This window comes from Anopheles gambiae, chromosome X, assembly GCF_943734735.2.
Source record: "Anopheles gambiae chromosome X, idAnoGambNW_F1_1, whole genome shotgun sequence".
Lineage (NCBI taxonomy): Eukaryota > Metazoa > Arthropoda > Insecta > Diptera > Culicidae > Anopheles > Anopheles gambiae.
The window spans coordinates 18,595,529-18,616,188 of NC_064600.1; the positions used below are offsets into that span (position 1 = coordinate 18,595,529).

The 20,660-nt window shown below is 47.5% G+C and overlaps 2 protein-coding genes across 6 annotated transcripts; one reads left to right on the forward strand and one right to left on the reverse strand.

The window, feature by feature from the left end:
* The first annotated feature begins 4,052 nt into the window (after window positions 1-4,052).
* LOC4576107 (uncharacterized) lies at window positions 4,053-16,602 on the forward strand. 4 transcript variants are annotated; one of them, XM_061648541.1, is made up of 3 exons: window positions 4,053-4,199; window positions 4,294-4,566; window positions 12,309-16,602. In XM_061648541.1, the coding sequence occupies exon 3, from the start codon at window positions 12,309-12,311 to the stop codon at window positions 13,362-13,364; it is 1,056 nt and encodes a 351-aa protein (XP_061504525.1). In that variant the 5' UTR covers window positions 4,053-4,199; window positions 4,294-4,566; the 3' UTR covers window positions 13,365-16,602. The 4 variants fall into 4 exon arrangements, with proteins under 4 accessions (XP_061504525.1, XP_061504515.1, XP_061504530.1 ...); XM_061648531.1 differs by having other exon boundaries at window positions 4,294-4,422; XM_061648546.1 differs by having other exon boundaries at window positions 4,060-4,218; window positions 4,294-4,422.
* On the reverse strand, window positions 8,242-20,276 carry LOC1270435 (diacylglycerol lipase-alpha). Of its 2 annotated transcripts, XM_061648516.1 has the most exons (11): window positions 17,556-20,275; window positions 16,340-16,434; window positions 16,150-16,256; window positions 15,460-16,064; window positions 15,262-15,360; window positions 14,978-15,178; window positions 14,464-14,882; window positions 13,676-14,050; window positions 13,463-13,595; window positions 10,347-10,454; window positions 8,242-10,253 (listed from the first exon to the last, which is right to left on the reverse strand). In XM_061648516.1, exons 2-11 carry the CDS (start codon window positions 16,432-16,434, stop codon window positions 8,571-8,573), a joined length of 3,825 nt encoding a protein of 1,274 aa, XP_061504500.1. In that variant the 5' UTR covers window positions 17,556-20,275; the 3' UTR covers window positions 8,242-8,570. The 2 variants fall into 2 exon arrangements, with proteins under 2 accessions (XP_061504500.1, XP_061504493.1); XM_061648509.1 differs by having other exon boundaries at window positions 8,242-10,454; window positions 17,556-20,276.
* Between the last annotated feature and the right edge of the window lie 384 nt (window positions 20,277-20,660).

Sequence of the window (20,660 nt, forward strand, 5' to 3'; positions counted from 1 at the left end):
GTCGATGTCGTCTGGAGTCGTCCGGAGTCGTCCGGAATCTTCTCAAGTTGTCCAAAGTCTTCCCGAGTCGTCCGGAGTTTCCCAGAGGTTCCCAGAGTCGTCCCTCGGAGTCGTCCGGAGTCCGGACAAAAAAAAAAAAAAGATGATAACACCCTTAACACAAGCACATTGCTGCGTACGAATCCAGTCGACTACAAACGACTCCAAACAACTCTGAACGACTCCAACTCCAGATGACTCCAACCACCACCGGACGACTCTGACTCCGGGCGGAACGAGTGATTCTCATTTTGCTTTTTTTTTTTTTGAGTTAGTCGAAATCGGACTAACAATAGTCGGTGTCCGATCGGAGTCGTAGGTTCGCACCAGAGAGCACATTGCTAGTGGGTATAATATACCGAACGATATGATAACTATACTGAAGAAAAAGGATAGAAATGGCTTGCCATATGGAGTGACGGTCACTGATATGATATGATATGATGATATGAGTGATTATGTTCTGAAACATTGTTGGGCACCGAGGCACATAAATTCATTTTTCTCAGATCATACCATTATGAAAGCTACAAATAGAAACCATCTGTTCCACATATTTTCTGGACCCCACCCTGGGACGGTCAAGCATTTGTTTATGTCGACGCACCCTGCGCTGCACATGCTGTCAGTCGTGTGCGCGGCAATGCTGTCAGTGCTCCATAGACGCGACAACACGTGTGTATGTGTGTGTGTGTGTGTGCGTGCGCGTGTTTGCATCGTGCCCAAGGTGGATTAAAAATATCAGGTGGTGGATTAGGGCCTTTGGGGGGTCGCCATAGTTGAGGGACTTTACGTCATTTTAGAACCGTTGACCATTGGTTTCCGCACACAAAGCTTAGCAAATATAACAAATGTCTTTGTTATTATGTGCATTTTAGTGTGTCTATTGATATTATCGAAAACACGTAATATATTAACAAAAGATTTGATGATTTGTTTATGCACGAAATTTAAAATCATGCTAGCATGAGTTCTAATCTCAAGTAAATTGTCCATGCGGCTCGTAGATAACGAGGAATTAATGTAAAAATTGAAAAAAAAATAATGATTTCTTAATTTTTATCATCAAAAATGTCGAAAACACAAAGAATTCTAGAATAAATTCACAGAATTACACAAAATAACACACTTTAATGTATGTTTCAATGTTAAATAAGAATTCACAAAGTCCAAAATATATTTTTAAAGAATATTTATTCGAAAAAATGGGATAGATAAATTATATGAACAAATTTAATTAATGTAAACAATGTTTGAATCCTGGGGACCTTACGTCAAGTGACGAATTGTCAAAATGCACTAGAGTCCACCACCTGATATTTTTGAATCCACCTTGATCGTGCCCAAGGACCGTAAAGATATCAGGTCAAGTTATAAGCCCGTTTTGACAGCTAGGTGGAAGAAGAATTGACGAAGAAAACTGACAGTTAGTTTTCCGCTTTTGGCGAACGCTTCAAGTTCTCGAAGGAAAATTTCCATTTTAAATCACGGACTGTGTTCTAATAAACTAAAATATTCACCCAAATTGATCTCCACCAAATATTGACCATGCAAAACATAAACAATCCATCAATACATATACAAGCGGAAAACCATCTGTCAAAATCGGAGCCCAGGGGGGGGATCGCCAAAAGCGCTATAACTACAGGCGGTCCCCGAGATACACGGTTAATGGGGACCGAAAACGGCCGCAAAATACCGCGTATCTCGAATTTCCGCGTAAGTCGAATCTCGTAATTTTCAGCCAAAATATCATTAATCTTCGTGTAATTTTGCAAGTAGGGGATGGTTTTAGCCACCAAATTAATTATTTGATATTTTTCTAATGAATTGAACAGTTTGAAACCTTTTTAAATGGTATTTTACATTCGATCAATACGGAAATTATTTGGTATTTCACAATGGATGTGTCAAATCAGTACAATTTGCTCAAAGAACTGTCAAATTTAGAAAACCGCGTATCTCTGAATCCGCGTAGGGTAACTGTACCAGTTTTCGGCAGGCTAGTGCAGCAGTTTCACAAAAATTGCTCACACATCAATATTTTTCATTATTTTTCTTGAAAGTGTTGTTGTTCTGGTTGATAAACTATCATAGTATGTTACAATATTTTTTATTTGCCGGTTCAAATCCTTTTTTCATAAATATTCGCGAAAATGCAAACATTGATTTTGCTCCTATTTTCGGCAGTTTGTTCCTATTTTCGGCAGGTTGTGTTCCTATTTTCGGCAGCCCGAATACGGGTCAGAAAATGTTTGTACCAATGTGAATATGTACAAAAACATGTTTAAAGCAATTTAACACTCTTACTTTCCTAAGATTGGTGTTAAAAAGCACTTTAATTATTAATTTTATGTTGCTTATTTTGGCCCGTTTTGACAGCCATTTTGATGCGACGTTTAAACAGAGCAGCCATTGACAGTTTGATGGTTATAGCGTACGGTGCGAATTGGCTTACAAATATTTATTTTTCTCTTAAGTTAGTGCATTGTTTGTCGTAAAATTGGTGATATTTGGTACAAGAAAGGTCATATTATGTGTCGATATACGAATTGTAGTGTTCTGATCAATTTTTAAAGAAATATTCAGCCAAATTCAAAGTGTGTTATTGTTCCGAGTTTCGGCAGGAGCCCACAACATTGAGCTGTCAAAAATGAACATTTACTGTGTACCTATTTTCGGCAGCATTTAAAGTGAAAAATAACCTGTTAATCGTGATTTTAAAATTCCGAACAAGCTAGAATAAATTAAATAAGCATAAAATCTTTAATATACATCACTTTTTCATTGTTTTACTGTTCTGATTCTCTTAATCACAAAACCTGCCGAACGATTGGCTGACAGCAAAGCTGCCGAAAAAAAGTACAATTTATTTGATATTTTGGAAAATACGTAATGAAATGGTGTGAAACTTCGTATGTGAATATCAAATAAGTACACTTTCACTACAAAATTGTATTTTGTGAAATTTTTTACCGCATTTGTGCAGAATTTCACGTTTTTAGCTACCCTGCCGAAAATAGGTACACTGCCGAAAACTGGTACAGTTACCCTATAAGAGGTACCGTGTATCTCGGGGACCGCCTGGACACTTCATTATACATTCCACCTTGGGTGGAATGGTTTTCCGCTGACAGATGGTTTTCCGCTTGTATATGTATTGATGGATTGTTTATGTTTTGCATGGTCAATATTTGGTGGAGATCAATTTGGGTGAATATTTTAGTTTATTAGAATACAGTCCGTGATTTAAAATGGAAATTTTCCTTCGAGAACTTGAAGCGTTCGCCAAAAGCGGAAAACTAACTGTCAGTTTTCTTCGTCGATTCCAAGGTGTGTTTATTAAGAAGGTGAATTGTTAGCGCGTTTTCTGGGCGCCATCATTGAGTATTGTTATGTCAAATCGCATACAATTTTCTATACCCCCCTCCAGCCCTCCCCGATTTTAATACCGGAGCCCCCAGTATTGTTATGTCAAGTCGTGAAATGTCAAATTGCTCTGAAGCACTTCACCTCCTAATATCCATACACCTTGGTCGATTCTTCTTCCACCTAGCTGTCAAAACGAGCTTATAAGGCAGCGGTCTAATCTTGTTGCGCGCAACATTGTTGCTCGGCAACATATCGCTGAGGTGGTCTATGAATGTTGCTGGCAACATTTCGCTTTGACATTGTTTAGCGTAAAAAAATTGCCAATTAACAGCTCAGAGTTTATTTTTTATCATTCATTTATTGAATGAAGTGTTGAAAAAACAAAATATACACCAAAAATGTATTATAAATGCTTAAAATCCAAATTTATCGGATGTCAACAAAACGCACGCTGCTGCTGTGTCATTTCATACACCCGATTACCATGACCAAGGTAAATAGAAAATGTTGCCAGACAAAAATCAAATTGGATTGAATTTGGCATGCAACAAAGTTGCGCTAGCTGTCAAAATCCATACATTTTGTCTGCAACAATGTTGCGCGCAACAAGATTAGACCAGTGCCTAACTTGACCTGATATCTTTACGGTCCTTGATTCCACCTTGATCGTGCCGTTTTGTTCAAACGTCAAATTCCAAAAATCAAAATACACACCGGTCAACCGTCAGCTGTGGCAATCAGTGCAAGGAAACAGCACGACCAGCCGGCATCCATTGTGCAAATCGTAGGTAAGAAAAAGAGACGTAGGTTCGTAGGAATCGTAGGTTTCTGGAAAAGAGACTGAAGATTTAAAAGTTCCCGCTTTCTTGTTTCCTCTTGCAGCAGCTGTGATAAACAAGCAGAGCGATCATTTTGGCAGCTCCAGTAGTTGCTGGCGTGTTTGTTGATTGAAAACAAAAAAAAAGTGTAATCCATTTGTCGACGGTTCACTCACTAAAAGCCCGCGGAAAGGTAAGAAGACAGCAGCACATTGCACATATATTTAAGCCCCTGAATTGTTTTTCTCCCTGTTGGGCTGCACGCGTGGTGGACCGACCAACCGGTCGCTGGAGGCCTCGAGCCTGTGACGGTGCAGCACTGCTGTTTCCTGGTGAGGTACGAACAACAACAAATAGAAGAGTAGCCAGCACAGTCCATCATCTTACCTAAAAGACTACGGTGAAATTGTTCACGTTCAGTCGCCCGTGAACTTTCCCTGGGGCAGAGCATCCGCATTAACAAGAGCAAGGGCCCTAAGCGATCCCACGAATGTAGGCGATTCTGTCGAGCGAGAAGTTGTATGAGGAGTTATAAACCAGAGAATGATTGAAAAGCAAACTTAGTTGTGAGCGGAGAGTGTGTTCCTTATTTGGAGGCCCAGCTTAGTTGCGGCAGCTTAGTTTGCGGACTGGCTAATCCGCCTCTGCCCAGGGGACGGCCACCGGTCTTTTGCCGCAAAACAACAATCATTTAGAACTACTGTAGGGAACAACCCACATGAATAGCAGCGGTAGAAGACCACATGAAAATCGAACAGATAGAAGAATCGTGTTCTAAGAATTTTTACGGTTTATAAAAATCTCACACTAGCGTATTGATGAACGGAGAAGAGTTGAAATTATAGCAAAAAATCAATTCTGATTCCTGCATATTTTGTTCAAAATCAACTGCTTGCGTTGGCGATGCCGACTAGTGGTGGGAGCTCGGAATCAATTCCGGAGCCGATACCGGAGCAGATACCGGAGTTGGCTCCGGAATCAGAATCGGCACTGGAATCGGAATCGTCCTGGGGATCGTATTTTGCTCCGGTAACGGAATCAGAAATGATCCCAGATTTGGAATTAGCTACGGAATGAGAATCAGTTCTTGATTTGAAATAAGATGTTTCAGACACGATATACAGGGTTTTCGAGGATTATATAGACATGTTCAGCGAGTTGTAGATTCGTTCAGGCATATAATAGACTCTTTCAGTGAGATATTGTTCGGATGTAGGCGTAGACATGATCGGTTATACTGTAGAGCTGTAACTTTCGTACCCCTTGGACTGCAGCTTGCATCATTCTCATCAGAAGGTAAACAAACGGTTTTCGAAAAGATATGCTTTTTTCAACTAATTTATGTATTAACCAGCTTGAGGAATTATTATTAGCTTATTTTAGGACTTTTAAGAATGAAAAATTGAACCCTGCGGCACAGTGTGTAAACAAAACAAATGACAGCACTATAGAATCGCTGAACATGTCTACGCCTACATCCGAACAATTATATATCTCGCTGAAAGAGTCTATTATATGCCTGAACGAATCTACAACTCGCTGAACAGGTCTATATAATCCTCGAAAACCCTGTAAGTCTAGGAATTTCAATGAGAACAGATCGTTTAAAAGTAAATTTTTACTCTTTGCGGCTATTAATGCGTAGCATCATTGGATCCAAACGTCTATTCATATAGGGATGCCGAAACTAACTACGGTTTCGAAGCCAATTCTGGTTTCGGAGCCAATTCTGATTCCGGAGTCAATTCCGGAGCCAATTCTGGAATCGATTCCGGAAACTGATTCCGGTCCTGCTATCCGAAATCGATTCCAGAAAACATCGGAGCTAGCCGGAATCGATTTCGACGAAAACTTCACTTTTCCCATCACTAATGCCGACGTACCGGAAAGTTGATGGAAATTAGCGCCGGGCTGAAAGTGTTAGCTGCCTCTACCGCATGCCTAGAATAAGGGAGTTAGAAAAAAATCCGTTTCTGTTTGTTTTTTATTCAAAATATCAATAGTTCTGCTAGCGCATCCTCTAGTAACACAATATATCATTGTCGATAGGCTACACCGGGCTAGATGCATACGTTTTTTATACTTGGGTTTGCGATTTGTTCGGAACTGAATCAGTTTTAGAATACACGCGCTGTTGCAATTGCGATTATTTTCGCTGTTTGTGTGTGTGTGTGTGTGTGTGTTTTGTAAAACCTGTCAAAAATATGCCTGCCTGCGATCCCTAGGGCTTGTTTGTTTCTATATTTGGCGGACAAAAATGAATAACTATGGAACTATCCCAGAAAGGAGAAACACAAAACCAAAGAAACACGCGGCTGCAAACGCGAGCGCGCTCTTGCTGGACTATTATTGTTCTTTTTTCTTGGACGTTGTAAAGAATTTTTATCTCTAGATTCAGTAGGATGGGGGTTTGTTTGTGTATCTTTGTTTGTCCATGAAAGAGAGGCGGAGAGATAGTAAGGGAAATATATTGTTTTAGTAAAATTGGCTTTAAAGGGTTTGTTTAAATGCGTTCCCGTTTTTTCGGTTTTAATTGGAATTTTATATCAATTTCAATTTATATCTCGGCTATTTTGCCCGCTTTTAATTTAAGTGTAGTTTTTTTGTTTTGCTTACGTTTACACGTAATCTCTCGCCTACGCCGTCCTGCAGTTGATTAATAAGATCGTAAATTTAGAATATAGTACCCTTTCGTTTGTCCATCCATCTAATATTCGAATTTAGTGTTTGTTTTTTTTTTCTTTTTGTCTTGGTTTATCAATTACGCTACAACAATTCTTTTCTCGTTATTCTAATTATCTTTAGTCTCCTCCTTCCTCGCTCTATCTTTCATAGTTTCCAACGTAGTTTTGCTGCACACTCTACTCATTCTATAAATGCTCTGCGCAAAGTTTCCCTTCCTCCCCCTCGGCTTGCCGCGTGTTGGCTTGCGGCAAGCCTCGCGCACGAACTCGCGTGTTGTGTATAGTAAAATTGACATTCACAATTCGAGATTCTTCAACGGAGTATCGCTGCACTTTAAATGTATAAATTATATATATATTTATATATATATATATATATATATATATATATATATATATATATATATATATATATATATATATATATATATATATATATATATATATATATATATATATATATATATATATATATATATATATATATATATATATATATATATATATATATATATATATATATATATATATATATATATATCTCCCTACTATTTGACTAGCATTTAGTGAGCACCTAATCAATCTGGAGGTACTATCATGACGGGGATGTAATTTCAACAAAACCTCCTCGACCCTAAACAAAGTGCCAGCAAGCCCTGGCCGCTCCTGAAATGATAATAACATTGCGCCAGCTGCAGCCGTCAGGGAATGTGGAAATCCGTTGGCAAAAGATCTCGTAACGCACGGGACCACGTGCATGCGCGGGTATGCGCTTCTGTAGGCTGGTTTGATTTCGTTTTTATTTTTGTTGTTTTGTTTTTGTTTGTCTTCTTCTTATTACTTTCTATTTATCTCTCTTTCTCTCCATCTGTCTTTCGCTTTTGGCACAACTGTACACTTCTTCGGGTCCCGCTTGGTCCTGGTTGAGCAAAAGTAGTGGTTGCCAGGGAGCAGTAGTCAACAGACGCGAATAAAAAATCGTATTCCTATTCCGAACCTCCGGAGGTAATTCTTAATATCACTCCACTCACTGTCAGGGGAGAAGTCAAGTGAATTAGCGAACTAGAAGCGATTCCTCATCGCCCACAGCCCACAGGGACGCTTGCCGTCGGGACAAAAGATTTAAAGCAAAAAGTTGCTGATTTTTTGTACAGCATTACGCTTCATATCCTTTGCAAGGTTCAGGACTGTTCATCTTCTGATATTGTAGCTGCCTGCAGTGTTTCCTTTTTTGCACTCAGTAGATGATTTTTCAACTCAACGTCTTCAAGAACAACATAGAAAATCGAAAAAAGACCAAACACAGGCCCAACACAGGGGCCTCAGGCTTCAACTTCAAGAGCTATGGTTCTCAAAGCTCTATTTATTTCTACCAGCGTTTGGTGTCTGCTGGTAATAATGTCATCTGTTTGAAGCCTTAGCAAAACCCGGCATGACCACAAGATCCTCTTATGCCCCTGAATGAACAAAAAGTTTTTGTTATGAAGACCGCAAGACACTAACACAGTCCATTTCGGTTTGGGAAAGTGATTTAGTTGTGTGATTGGAGATTTAAAAAAAAAACAGCATAAGTAAAGCAGACTTTTATCCCGCGGACACGTTCGTTCTACTTTGGGTTTGGGCTCAACAACAGGGGGTGGGTGGGTAGGGGGTGGAATTAGACGTTACTTTCGCTTTGGTGCACCTGCTGGGCGTGGTGCTGCTGCTTGCTGCTGCCGCCGCTGCTGCTAAGAGAATGGTGAGAGCCGATGGACAAACCCGGCCCGTCGGCACTGTCCGCGCCGGGCGGATGAAACCCATCGACCGCGATCAGCTGCCGGTCGGTCGGATGTACGGTGTTTTTCCTGCGCCCAAACCCTCCGTTCGGGGACGAATGTTCAGCCAGGTTGACCAGCAGCGGGAAGGTTTCGTTTCGTGGCTCCTGCGCATTGGCAGCGGACGCTGCCGCCACCACCACCACCGAGTCGTGGTGCACGACACCACCGAGCCGTATCGGAACCAGCGGTTTGACGGATCGGGCAGTGGTAGTGGGCGGCGAGATGGAGGAGGAAGGCGTGCCGACCGCTGCACTCTCATCCACACCACCACCACCCTTGCCGTAGAATACTGGAAAGTGTGACTCGAGCAGGCCAGCCTTCATCGCCGGCCCGGACTGCAGCGCCGGTGATTGGTAAACATTATTATTGTCCTCGTTTCCTGCTGCAGGTGGGGGCGGAATGGCGGTACCGCTACTGCTGCTGCTGCTCGCCTTGCTAAACTTGAAGACGTTGAACGACGTGTACTTGTAGTTGTAACACTCGCGGTGATTAAACTTGGGACAGCATTTGCCGCCCGCCGCAGTCCGACAGGGACAGGCCGGGCAGCTGGAGATGCACCGGGCGGTGCTGTTACCATTGGGATCGTCCACCGGGGCCGGCGCCCTGCTGCCATTGGCAGCGACGAGCGGTGCAATGTCCTTCTCGCTGATCGTCGCCAGCAGCCCGTTCTCCTCGAGCGAAGTGGAGCCGGACGCCGCCGCCACCGCCTGCTCGTTGTCGTAGCTGTCCAGCGTGGTGCTCGAGTCGGACGACGGTTGATTGAGGACGAAGATTTTGCCCATCCGCTTGTACTGGTAGACGGTGCGGGCGTCCTCCGCGCAGGTTGACAGATTGCCGGTCACCTTCGGCGTGCGGCGCAGCACCTTGGGCGTGTGGAGCTGCGATTCCGCCGCGAGCGGGTCAGTGGGCCCCCGCTGCTGGCGCGCCTCCTTGCCACTGCCGCTGCCAACCGCCCCTCCCTCGAAGCATTTGTCCGGCAGGGACATGCTGGCCCGTGAGCTGATGCTGGACAGCTCAGACAGGCTTTCCGGGCTGGCGAGCGGCGCCATCCCGAACCAGTCATCGTGGATCAGATCGATCTTCTGCACCTCGTACGAGTTACGGCGCGTTATGCCGAGGGACAGGCTGTCGCCCCGGACCGGACCACCGGCCACCTGGGCCGGCTGAAACATGAGGTACATATCGTTACGCGTCGGGTTTGCCGAAGCGATAAAGTTGAGCGTTTTGCCGGCGGTCGGCGGGACGCGCGCGGTGGCTAAGGTGGAGCAGGGTAGTGCTGACGGTGGTGGTGGTGGTGATGATACGGCTGCCAGCGGGGGAGCCGCGCTTTGTACTTCCGCTAGGATCACAGTGGTCACCTCGCTCGGGCCGGAGATGCTCTGCGGGATGCCGCTATCGTCGACCAGGCTGGACTGGGCGCTCGGCTGCCCGAGCACCACGCTGCCCGCTAGCGAGGACGCCTTCGAATGGTCGGCGAACGGATGCGACTGCTGCTGGTGCTGGTGCGACTCGCCCCGGTGTAGCTGTAGCAATTGCATGTTGGTAAAAGAAGTTTCCAGACAGATCTTATGTTGTGCGACAGGTGAGGCGAGAGTGGGTGGAAGTGTTTGGCTTACGGTTGACTGTGCTCCGAACGCTAGCGGGCCGCCCCCGACGTCCGGCACGACCGGCGGTGGGCTAGTGAACTGTCGGTGCGGTTTTTGCGGTCCAATCGACGCGACGACCTGCGGGTGGAGAAGAAAAGTTTTCAACCAGCGATGTCAAACTCATTTGCAGTTAGCAGTTACTTTTGATTTGATGTTGGGAAACAGTTACGCTACAACAGTATAACAACTTTAATGTAAAATAAATGTTATTAAATCTAAGACACGTTTTCCCAAAGCACGTTTGTAGCAGACTATTTTCAATTGGACATAGGCCATATTTTCAAATTTGGATAATGTTGTGCCACCTAACAAGATAAGTACCCAAATTACTAGCTAGCAATCACTAGCTTGAAATCGTTTGTAAAATCCTATCAAAAGTAACACGTGTTTTTGGTGACATCTAAATTCAGCTGACTTCTAAACATTTTTTTGAAGTATAGGTTCTAAGCTGCAACGATCAGTGCTGCAAAATGTCACATTAAATGTGATAAAAAAATCTGACTGAAACAAAATCCATGTCAGCGTCACGTACTCAATTGTACAATAACCAGAGGCGGTACTCAAAACGATTGGTGTGACCAATACATGCTTCGTGACATTTTTGCGACCATCGCTAGATCAGCCATGACTTTTTTTACTGTGATCAGTTCTGCAAAATGTCACAGACACAGTTTTGTCATGACTGGCTCAGGTCATCAGGCTGAAACAAAATGTCATGTCAGCGTCAGGAGCTGTATTGTGATGATCAGAGTTGAGACTCGAACAGTTGGTGCGACTATCACATGCTTTGTGACATTTTGTGCAACCAACTCTTGGTCAGTCACTTATCCGCGACATTTTGTGTTGGGGATCATCACGATAGTCATGGGAGCTGTGATTGATCCAATTGTTTGAGTCTCACCTCTGATCATTTCAGTTGTGTACGTGGTCTGACTTGAGCTTCGTTTCAGTCATGAGTGTTGATGACTGAAATAGTGATTTATGGCATTTGGCAGCACCGTTCATAGCCAGAAAAAATCATGATTATGCTTGCGTCGTCATTAAACTCAGCTTGTCAATCAGAGTATCGGGTTTGACTCAAGCACTCGCATGTCGTGTTCGGCTTGTCATAACGCACTTTAATCGAGCATCGGCAATGAGCATCAAGCTACCACGGATACATTCATTGTTTTCGTTGGTTAACATCTCGTGATGCTCATGACATTTTGCAGCACTGGCAACTATTCCTAAAGAAGGGTTCCCGAAACAATATGCAAAAAAGTGTCAGAGCTTGCGTTTATCATTCCCATTGGTTGAGCGATTTTGTTTAATTTGTCGAACCCTTTTGCTTACAGAAATTGCTCTTTTGGTCTCCAAGTACCCTTATTGTTTGTTTAAGTATTAAAAAAAGTAATGTTCAAAAATCACATATAATTTTGTGCGAGTTTGAAGCTAAACAAATAGCTTTTCTTGATTTGAATATGATTTGAATTTTTTAAACTAATAAAAAAGATTTTTTATTAATTTTGCTATCACTGAACAAAATCAAAGTGACCGGATTTGAATGCTCGTTATGCGCAAAATATACAGGTTTCATTTTTCTTCTACAATTCAAACATTTTTTGGTGTTTCACCTTATTTTTTTGTACATACATGCTTACAGATAAGGTAGGGGAAAACTTCGTTAAGGTTTTGTGACGATGTGTTGGTCAGTCAGGAACAGTCTGACAATTAGTTAAAAAACCTGCAAAGTTAAAAATATTTTCATATCCGGCATTGCCTGAAATGTGCTGTAGAAGAAGTAATGAAAACTAGATATAGCTTTAGCTAAAGCGGTCGCGAGTCACACCGAAAGATCTAGGTGGCTACCAGTTTGCCATTTCTGCTTTAAACTCTTACAATACCATTCAATTGTATTCCCTTTTTCCGCTCTTTTTCCTGTTTTCTCGTCAGATGAACACCGAACCAGAACCAATGGATACGGACGAGGTACCGGAGTACGAGAGCAGCTCATCCAGGGACGCAAACCGGGAGCCGCGAGTCCGATCATCCTGCAGCATACGGAAGTTAAACGTGCAGCCGAAAAAAGACGACAGACGGCACGCTAAGAACAACTCGCCTGCCGAACGTTCAGGCTCGATGGTTTGGAAAATTCTTAAAACGCTACTGCTTCTTGCTGGCATAGGCACGTTGGGCGTCTATCTAGGAGCCTCTAACCATTTCTACCAAGAGCTTAAGCACCAATACCACATGGCGCACGAGCAGTTGGCACAGGAAATGAGCGCCCTCTGCTCGAAGCGGCCCGCCAACTTCACACCGATCCTGCAGGCGGTGGAAGACGCGGTGATTGGCCAGCCGCATCTTGCCGCCGAGCTCGGCCACTGGTTTCAGACAGTGGGCAAAACGCCCCTCACCTGTGCACTGTTCGTGGGAGGCACTGGGGTGGGCAAAAGCCTGACGGCCAGCCTGCTCGCGAAGCACTATCCGTACCCGGCGAACGTCCTGCACGTAACCGGCAGCGAGTACAGCGACGAGCGGAAGCGTTACGCCGCATTCAAGGCGACGCTGTTCCGGATACAGCGTGCCGCGCTTACGCACGGCAACTGTGCCCACTACCTGCTGGTGATGGACCACGTCAGCCTGGACGGGGCGCGGCTCGTGACGAGGATATGCGAACGGTTGCGTGCAATTAGCAAGCAGTACCATCTGCAACTACAGATGGTGTTTGTGTTCCAGGCGGAGGCACCGCGCAAGCTGCGGCAAGCGACCCTGCTGGCGGAGTCCATTCCCGAGGCGCGGCTGTTCGAGTTTAGGCCGATCGGGAGCAGCGAGCTGGAGGAATGCATTCGCCGGGAAGCGGACAAGCTGGGCATGGAGCTAGACACCGTCACCGGCGGATACGTCGTCCAGCAGGTGGCAAAGCAAATCAACGCTACTCGCCATGGCTGCAAGCCGGTGCGGGCCAAGTTGAGCTTGTACTCGCTGGAGCCGAACACACTACAACCCTAAAACCGCGAAGGCACCACGCCTCGCGCCCACTACCTGAGCTGTGTTAAAATACATTCCCAACTACAAACTATTAGCGCGTAAGTACACACGAACCGTACCTTCTCAAGTGCTGCCAGTACGGTGTCGGGCATGTGGTCCTGTATCATCACCGGAGAGATGAGCACCTCGTCGAAATCCTTATTGTCGGCCCAAATCGCTTGGTACACCGGGTCACGCTTTTTCAACATTTGCCTAGCACGGAATAAGTATAAGCAGTGGATTAGCAAGCATTGCGGTGCCTGCCAGAGGCAACAGTCGCAGCGTGCACTTACTCTTCCTGGGCTGGATGGTGTCGAACGATATGTATGATGCGACCCGGCGGATAAAGCGGATGGTGCAGCGTGAGTGCAATCGAGTTGTCGTTCGGGTGTACCGTGCTCTGGCGGGCACTGTTGCGGTCCTGCTTGTAGCGCTGCACGTTCGAGTCCTTCGTCGACATCATCATCACGGAGGTCGGTTCCGGTCCGCAGCAGCAGCAAATCACCGAGCAGGCAATCGTTTTCCACTTCGGGTCGATGCTGCGCTGGATCGCATTGATCAGGTCCGCCCGTAGCGCCTCCATCTGGTAGAGCCCGATGCGCGGTACCACATCCTTGCCCACCACCACGGAGGTGATGAACGACTTGCTGTACTCTATCGCAGGCATGCTAAACAGGCAGGAGTAGGCCAAATTTCAATTCGAACTGATTAGCATCTCGCTCCAACGGCGTCTAAAGGCCGGGTTGCAATGATCGTACTCGCTAGTGTAATTTTTGTGTACGCGTATGCCACCTAACAGCGGCGGGTGTAAGCTAGAGGCTGGTATAATTTATCTGTCAAAAAGTAACGACAATCGAACACTCGACGGCCTGATTTGTATCAATTTATCGACGTTGATCAACATTTTAAACGGAAAACAGATAGCCTTGTCATAAATTGATGCGACGCCAAGTATGAATAATGTTAACACATAAATTATACCGACCACTAGCTTGTGCTGGTTGCCGCCAGATGCGCTAGTGAGAATAAAAAATTCACTAGCGAGTACGTACAATGTACCCCGGCCTTAACGGCGACCTACCTTAACAGTCCCCCTGGCGGCGAGTAGCTGTAGCAATGCAATACCTCGTACTCCTGCTTCATCAGTATCGCCAGTATGGCCGCCGTACCGGCACCGAGCGAATGGCCCACCAATATCAGGCCGAAACCTTGCGTTCCCCGGGCCGGATTGTGTTTGAGAGCTCGTTGGATGAGATTCTCCTCCTCCAGCTTCTGCTTGATGTAGATCGCGGCCTGCACCATACCCTTGTGCCCGAGCCAATCCTCCCGCGGCGGGTTCAGCGGCAGTGGCTCACCCTCGGCATTCAGATCGGTGAGCACGTCCTTCATGCTGAGCGTACCGCGGATGCTGATGACGATCTTGTTGTAGTTGTAATCGATCGCAACGAAGAACGGCGTCTCGGCGATATCGACGTGATATGTAGCGTAGATCACCTCAACCTGTTGGGAAGACGGCGAAGCAGGTAGATACGGTAGATTAAGAATTACTTCTGCACAGGGGAGACCGACGGATCTCTAAGCCGGTGCCACAGTACCTCACCCAGCTCCAGCATCTTTTTCAACGCCGCGTAGTTGCAGAAGCAGCAGTTATCGTCCACCACGTCGACCTGCATTCGCCTGCAAAAGCAGTACCGTAGCTCGGACGCCAATTGACATACGCCGGTGCTCGAGTGGCTCATCAGATACATGGGCCAACCGTACGCACCTTGCGCAAAGTACATATACCGAATAACCGCCTGCCAAAACGGGGAGAGAGTTCCGATTAAGAAATCGAGCTAGTAAATCGATACTGATAGGACACGGCGCTAACATCGCTTACCTGGAAATGATCGTAATCTACCGGGTCGTTGAGGGCCAGGAACTGGGTACTAGCGGTTATGGGGACTCCCGATAGAAATTTGTGCGTTCCGTTCTTTTGCTGTGAGAAGATGGGAACGGGTTCGTTAGCAATGTTTCGTCCCCCTGACTCCCGTGTCTCTCATCGAACAGCCGAACGCTGTCCCTACCGCCCCCTTACCTGTCGCACGATAACTTCCCGCTCCAGCTTTTGAAACTTGCGCAGCAGCACCAGGCCGGCCACCACGTCCGAGGGTACCACGTCGAGGTCGCGAAAAAAATCGCTCAACAGGCGGGCAATGTCGGTGAACGAGTTGCGGCTGCGGTCACTGTTGCCCATGCAGCAGAACAGCAGCCGGCACCGATGGTCCCAGCTGTCCTGGTACGCCCGGATCACCTTGCGCTGGCGCCAGTTGCGGCTCCGGCTGCCGCTCCGCTTGTAGTTGAACCGCGACTCGGACTCGCGCATCGACCGCTGGTACTTCTTCATCTTCACCCACGACCGGCCGGCCGGATCGAAGGTGCACCAGACGGTTGTAAACATGCTCAGGATCACGAACAGATTGCAGGCGATCGCGGCCAGCACCACCTCCTTCGGTTCCTCGGCCGGGCAGGTCGCGTAGTTATCGCGCAGCCAGATGATGCCAGCGGTCAGCAGCCCGAGATCGACCAGCATCAGCAGGACGCGGGCGTACAGCAGGTACTGCATCGATGCTCTCGGTTCGGTGTCGAGGATGCTGCCCCGCATCGACACTACGCAGATGGACAGCTCCAGGCACATGCACACTGGTGGGAAGGAAGTATGCAGGATGAGTGACAACAACAAAAACAAAAACGCCCACGAACCGGAATGGTCTAACGCTTCCCCTACCTGCCAGCAGTATCATGTACCCAATCTGGAAGTACCATAGCTGTAGTATGCAATACTCCGCTCGATCGAAGTGAAACGTTAGCGTCATCACCATCAGCACGACGAGCCTGTGAAAGGGTGTGATAGTTGCGATGATGAGCGGCGCCTATGCTGGGGGCAGCAGGTGGGCTAGATGCAGCGGGACACTTACCATATGAAATGGATGACAAGCAGGAACAGACCGGGAACTACGAGATCGTCCGAACCGACGGACCATCGTCGCTGAAACACTACTATGCCGGGCATCTACGAAAGCGCATAAACAAAGAATGGCAAAAGTCACGAGAGGAGTGTTAACGAAAGCGGGTAATGCCGTTGATATTAGATATAAGTTAGTGAAATTTAATAAATTTATCGTTAGCAGAAATAAAACGACTCCCCAAAGCGTGCATTACGGTGAGTTTGTTTCCAAAATCAGCGGGTCCCTTACTTCACGCAACATTGACTTGACATTGAGAAATGGCGCTGGCGACGATGGGTCGTCTTTCGGGCATCGATCGTCCTTCGGTTGGCCTGGCGGATTGATTGTCCCTGTGTGCTCTAGTTTACCGTTTCAGCAAGAACAACAAAAAAACGCTCCCCCCCCCCCCCCCCCCTACCCTACACCTAGGACGTAAACCTCAGCCTGGCAAAGGCAAAAGGTTTATGGGACATTGTAAAACATGACATCATTGCTTTTGGCGCGTTACATCGCCCGTTGAGTAATTGTGGGGGTGTGTGTGTTTAATGCATAGTACTGCAGGTTTTTTTTTGTTTTGTTTTTTTTTGTGGACCATATATACACACCCCCGGCAAACGCCATTAGACGTTACTGAGTGTTCCAGCGTTGCAAACCATGCACATGAACATTAAACCGTTTAATGGCGTTTGGGATAACACAGAACAACAAAAAAAGCTCAAAAAAAACCTTTCAAAACATTCGTCTCAACCCGGCTCTTATCTCATCCACTAATGCCGATGTGTGAATGAAGATGTCTGCTTCTTCTTCTTCTTCCCTTTTACAACGCTCTTCGTCCACTTCAATTCCTCGGGCGATGGAGGTAGTAAACAGCGTGGTTGGTTTATTGCCGCAAAGTCCTGAAGAGCAGGAATGCTCCTTTTTTTTGGTGGGGGGCTGGCGACTAGCAGGTGGGTGTTCAGGAGCATTGAAAGACGGCTTGAGGCACTAGCTCCAAGACGGCTGGAGCCATCCGCACCATCAAACAAGAGCACAACATTTATTGGTGGACGGTACCGCTAGGGTCTGGCGTCTCGGAATAAAGATACCAGATGTTGGTGTCACATTCCCTGGCACGATTCCTAGCGAAGGGATACGGACGCGAACAAAAGGGATGGGGAGGGGGGAGATCACCGCCGCCATTACTTACCGCGCAGTACGGGACGGTACGGGTTGATAGAGGGTGCTGATAGCGGTGCTGGACACACAGGTGGCGGTGTGCTGGATGGAGAGTTGATTGGTGGGTGGTGGTGCGGGCGGAGCAGCGTGGGCAGGAATATTACGACCACTTGGCGTTGGCCTGCGGCGGCACCATTGCTTCTCCCGCGCTGCCACCGTCGGCTCGTGGCGGTCTAGTGGCCGTCGTCGTCTCCGTCGTCGCCGTGGTCGTCCTCTGCGGGTGCCGGACCTTGCCTCTTCGCAACCTGCCACTGTCACTGGGAATGTTGCGCTCCCGGTGCTGGGGAGCCACCAACAACCATCTACACAGCGTGGGTTGAATGGGGGCGGCTTCTGCACGACGAAGTACGGCCACTACACACAGTGCGCTGCTCCTCCGGCACGCTCACAACGGCTCCCGTTTTGCTGGCAATTGCCTTACACACGCCGCACACGGACTGGCTGGTGCGTTGGTCTGCTGCTGCCAGATTTTTACATGCAGGACGCGTTTCGATCTTAATGACACCCACCACCACGCTTCTTTGCGCTTTCGTGTGCGTTTGTGTTGCTGTTTGTGCGGGGTAGAATTAGGGGCAATATTGGGGTGCGCGGTTTTTTTTTTTTGTTGTATGGCTCGTGCGGACCGCGGAGACAATCCGTGCCGCTTTCAAAACGTGGGTCCACGCGGAGGCACACCCGATGTGTAGCCCAATTCGTTTACGGGTAGGGATGTCGACTGACCGACACGGCTCGGAAAAACCGTCGTCCCACCAGAGCGTGTACAAGTGCACTCGCACACACACACACACACACACACTCAGCCACAAATGCCGTCGAACGGCGTGTCGTACGCGCCACCAACACAAACGCGTGCGCGCGCCTCGGCAGCACAAGTGCGCAACTGCACGCTCGCGGTCTCGTACGTAGCGCCGGAGTACGGAGTACGCAAGAGACCAGACGTGGGGCGGGGGAAGCGGGGGTGTAGGATAACCGCGAAGGACAAACTTTCTCTGTGGTTCTCTGTGGCGAGCAGCAGCGTGTCCTCTCACTCTTTCTCTCTCTCTCTCTCTCTCTCTCTCTCTCTCTCTCTCTCTCTCTCTCTCTCTCTCTCTCTCTCGCTTTGTGTTAGTTGGATTCAACGAGAGAGGGTATGGCTTCCCTTATCTTTCCGCTCATCCCTATCGTGTGTCTGCATTTCTTCGCTTCGAAACGAAGCTTATCAGAACACCGAGCTCTGTTGCTTCGTCTTGCTATAAAGACACACACAGACACACACTTAGAAACACAACAGCGTCGGTGAGTGTGTGGAAATGCAGACCAAATCACCGAGGGGGCATGTGCTAGAGTTTTAGATTTTCCACGCGGGACCGGTAACCGGAGGGATGGTTTTTCCTTATCGCATGACTTGCGCCCTGCTTTCCTACACGTTGCCCACGACGGATTCAGGTTACACTAACACACACACAAACACTTCCGAAGGCGGATGGTGGAAGATAGATTAGGAAGATGAAAAACCAAGCGCCTTCGCCCCGCGTACGGTTGTGGGTACGGGAACGCTGAGGGAGTGATTGAATTTTCGAATTGAGTTTCCGACGGGTTAATTGACTTGAAATTCAAATCTGAAAAGCTCGCTCGCTCACTGGCTCGCTCTTTCTCGGGTAGGGTGCTCGCTCTGTGTTGTACGTTTCAAACTCCAACGTGTAGCGAATCCACTTGCAGAATAGTATATTTGGGTTCATTCAACAAAATTACATAACTTAACATTACATCAAAAAGGCAGACTAATGGCATTCTAGCAAGAGCTTGTCCCAGGAACGAACCTAGCAACGCGGGTAGCAACTAGCTAACAATTCAAATAAAAAAAAAAAAAACAATGAAAACCGCAAACATAATTTATCCCTCTTTCTCTCTTCCTCTCTCTCTCTCTCTCTCTCTCTCTCTCTCTCTCTCTCTCACACACACACACACACACACACACATACACACACACTCTCTACCTCTGCTTTATTCAAGCAAAAAACGGAGGAAGGGGTGCGTAGGCTTTTCCGGACGCCCGGCTCCAAGAGCTGATTTGACATTTTCCTGTTCATTTTCCGACTTCAATTCCGACAGCCGCTTAGCGTTGCCGGTAAGCGCACAGAGAAATGGGGATCGTTCGGCGAAGAGGAGGTGGAGGAGCATCGCACCGCGGGGGAAGGTGCGTTCAGGTTTCCGGGCGCATGGGCGCATGAGCGCGCACGAGACGTTCGAGCGTTTTGTGATAACCCGAACGCGTACGGTGTAGTGATGGGTAACCGGAATCGCACCCACGGCTTGGAATCGCCTCCGAGCATTGCTACTCCGGCTCCGATTCCGAAAAATTCAAACCGTCGATTCCGCCCGGAGCCGTCGGAGCCGTCCGGAGCCGTCGGAGCCGTCCGTAGCCGTCCGGAGCCGTCGGAGCCGTCCGGAGCCGTCCGGAGCCGCTAGTCGGCAGCTGGAGCCGTCGGAGCCATCGGAGCCGTCCGGAGCCGTCGCAGCCGTTGGAGCCGTTGGAGCCGTTGGAGCCGTCCGGAGCCGTCCGGAGCCGTCGGAGCCGTCGGAGCCGTCGGAGCCGCTAGTCGGCAGCTGGAGTCGGTCCGAGCCGTCGTAGCAGTTGGAGCCGACGGAGCCGGTTGGAGCCAGTTGGAGCTGGTTAGAGCCGACGGAGCCGGTTGGAGCCGTTGGGGCCGTCGAAACCGACGGAGCCAGTTGGAACCAGTTGGAGCCGTCGGAGAAGTTGTAATAGTCGGAAGCATTCTGAAGCGCATTAATTTCCCGATATTAGTGATAATTTTGAAGCCGGTCTCGTAGTACAGTCGTCAACTCGTACGACTTAACAACATGCCCGTCATGGGTTCAATTCCCAAATAGACCGCGCCGCCATACGTAGGACTGACTATCCTGCTATGGGGGGGAATCAATTAGTCACTGAAAGCCAAGCCCACAAGTGGGTACAGGCAGGCCTTGACCGACATCGGTTGTTGAGCCAAAGAAGAAGAAGAAGAAAAGTGATAATTTTATTGTCAAAAACAGCTTACGAGTAAAAAAAGAGTCTTCTTCATTTATTGAATGAAGT

Coding starts and splice junctions, on each gene's coding strand:
- LOC1270435 (XM_061648509.1), bottom strand. CDS start 16,434: ATGCCCGGCATAGTAGTGTTTCAGCGACGATGGTCCGTCGGTTCGGAC. Junction 15,361..15,459: donor GGGAAGTTATCGTGCGACAG/GTAAGGGGGCGG, acceptor ATCTTCTCACAG/CAAAAGAACGGAACGCACAA. Junction 10,455..13,462: donor TACTGGCAGCACTTGAGAAG/GTACGGTTCGTG, acceptor CTCCACCCGCAG/GTCGTCGCGTCGATTGGACC.
- LOC4576107 (XM_061648541.1), top strand. CDS start 12,309: ATGAACACCGAACCAGAACCAATGGATACGGACGAGGTACCGGAGTAC.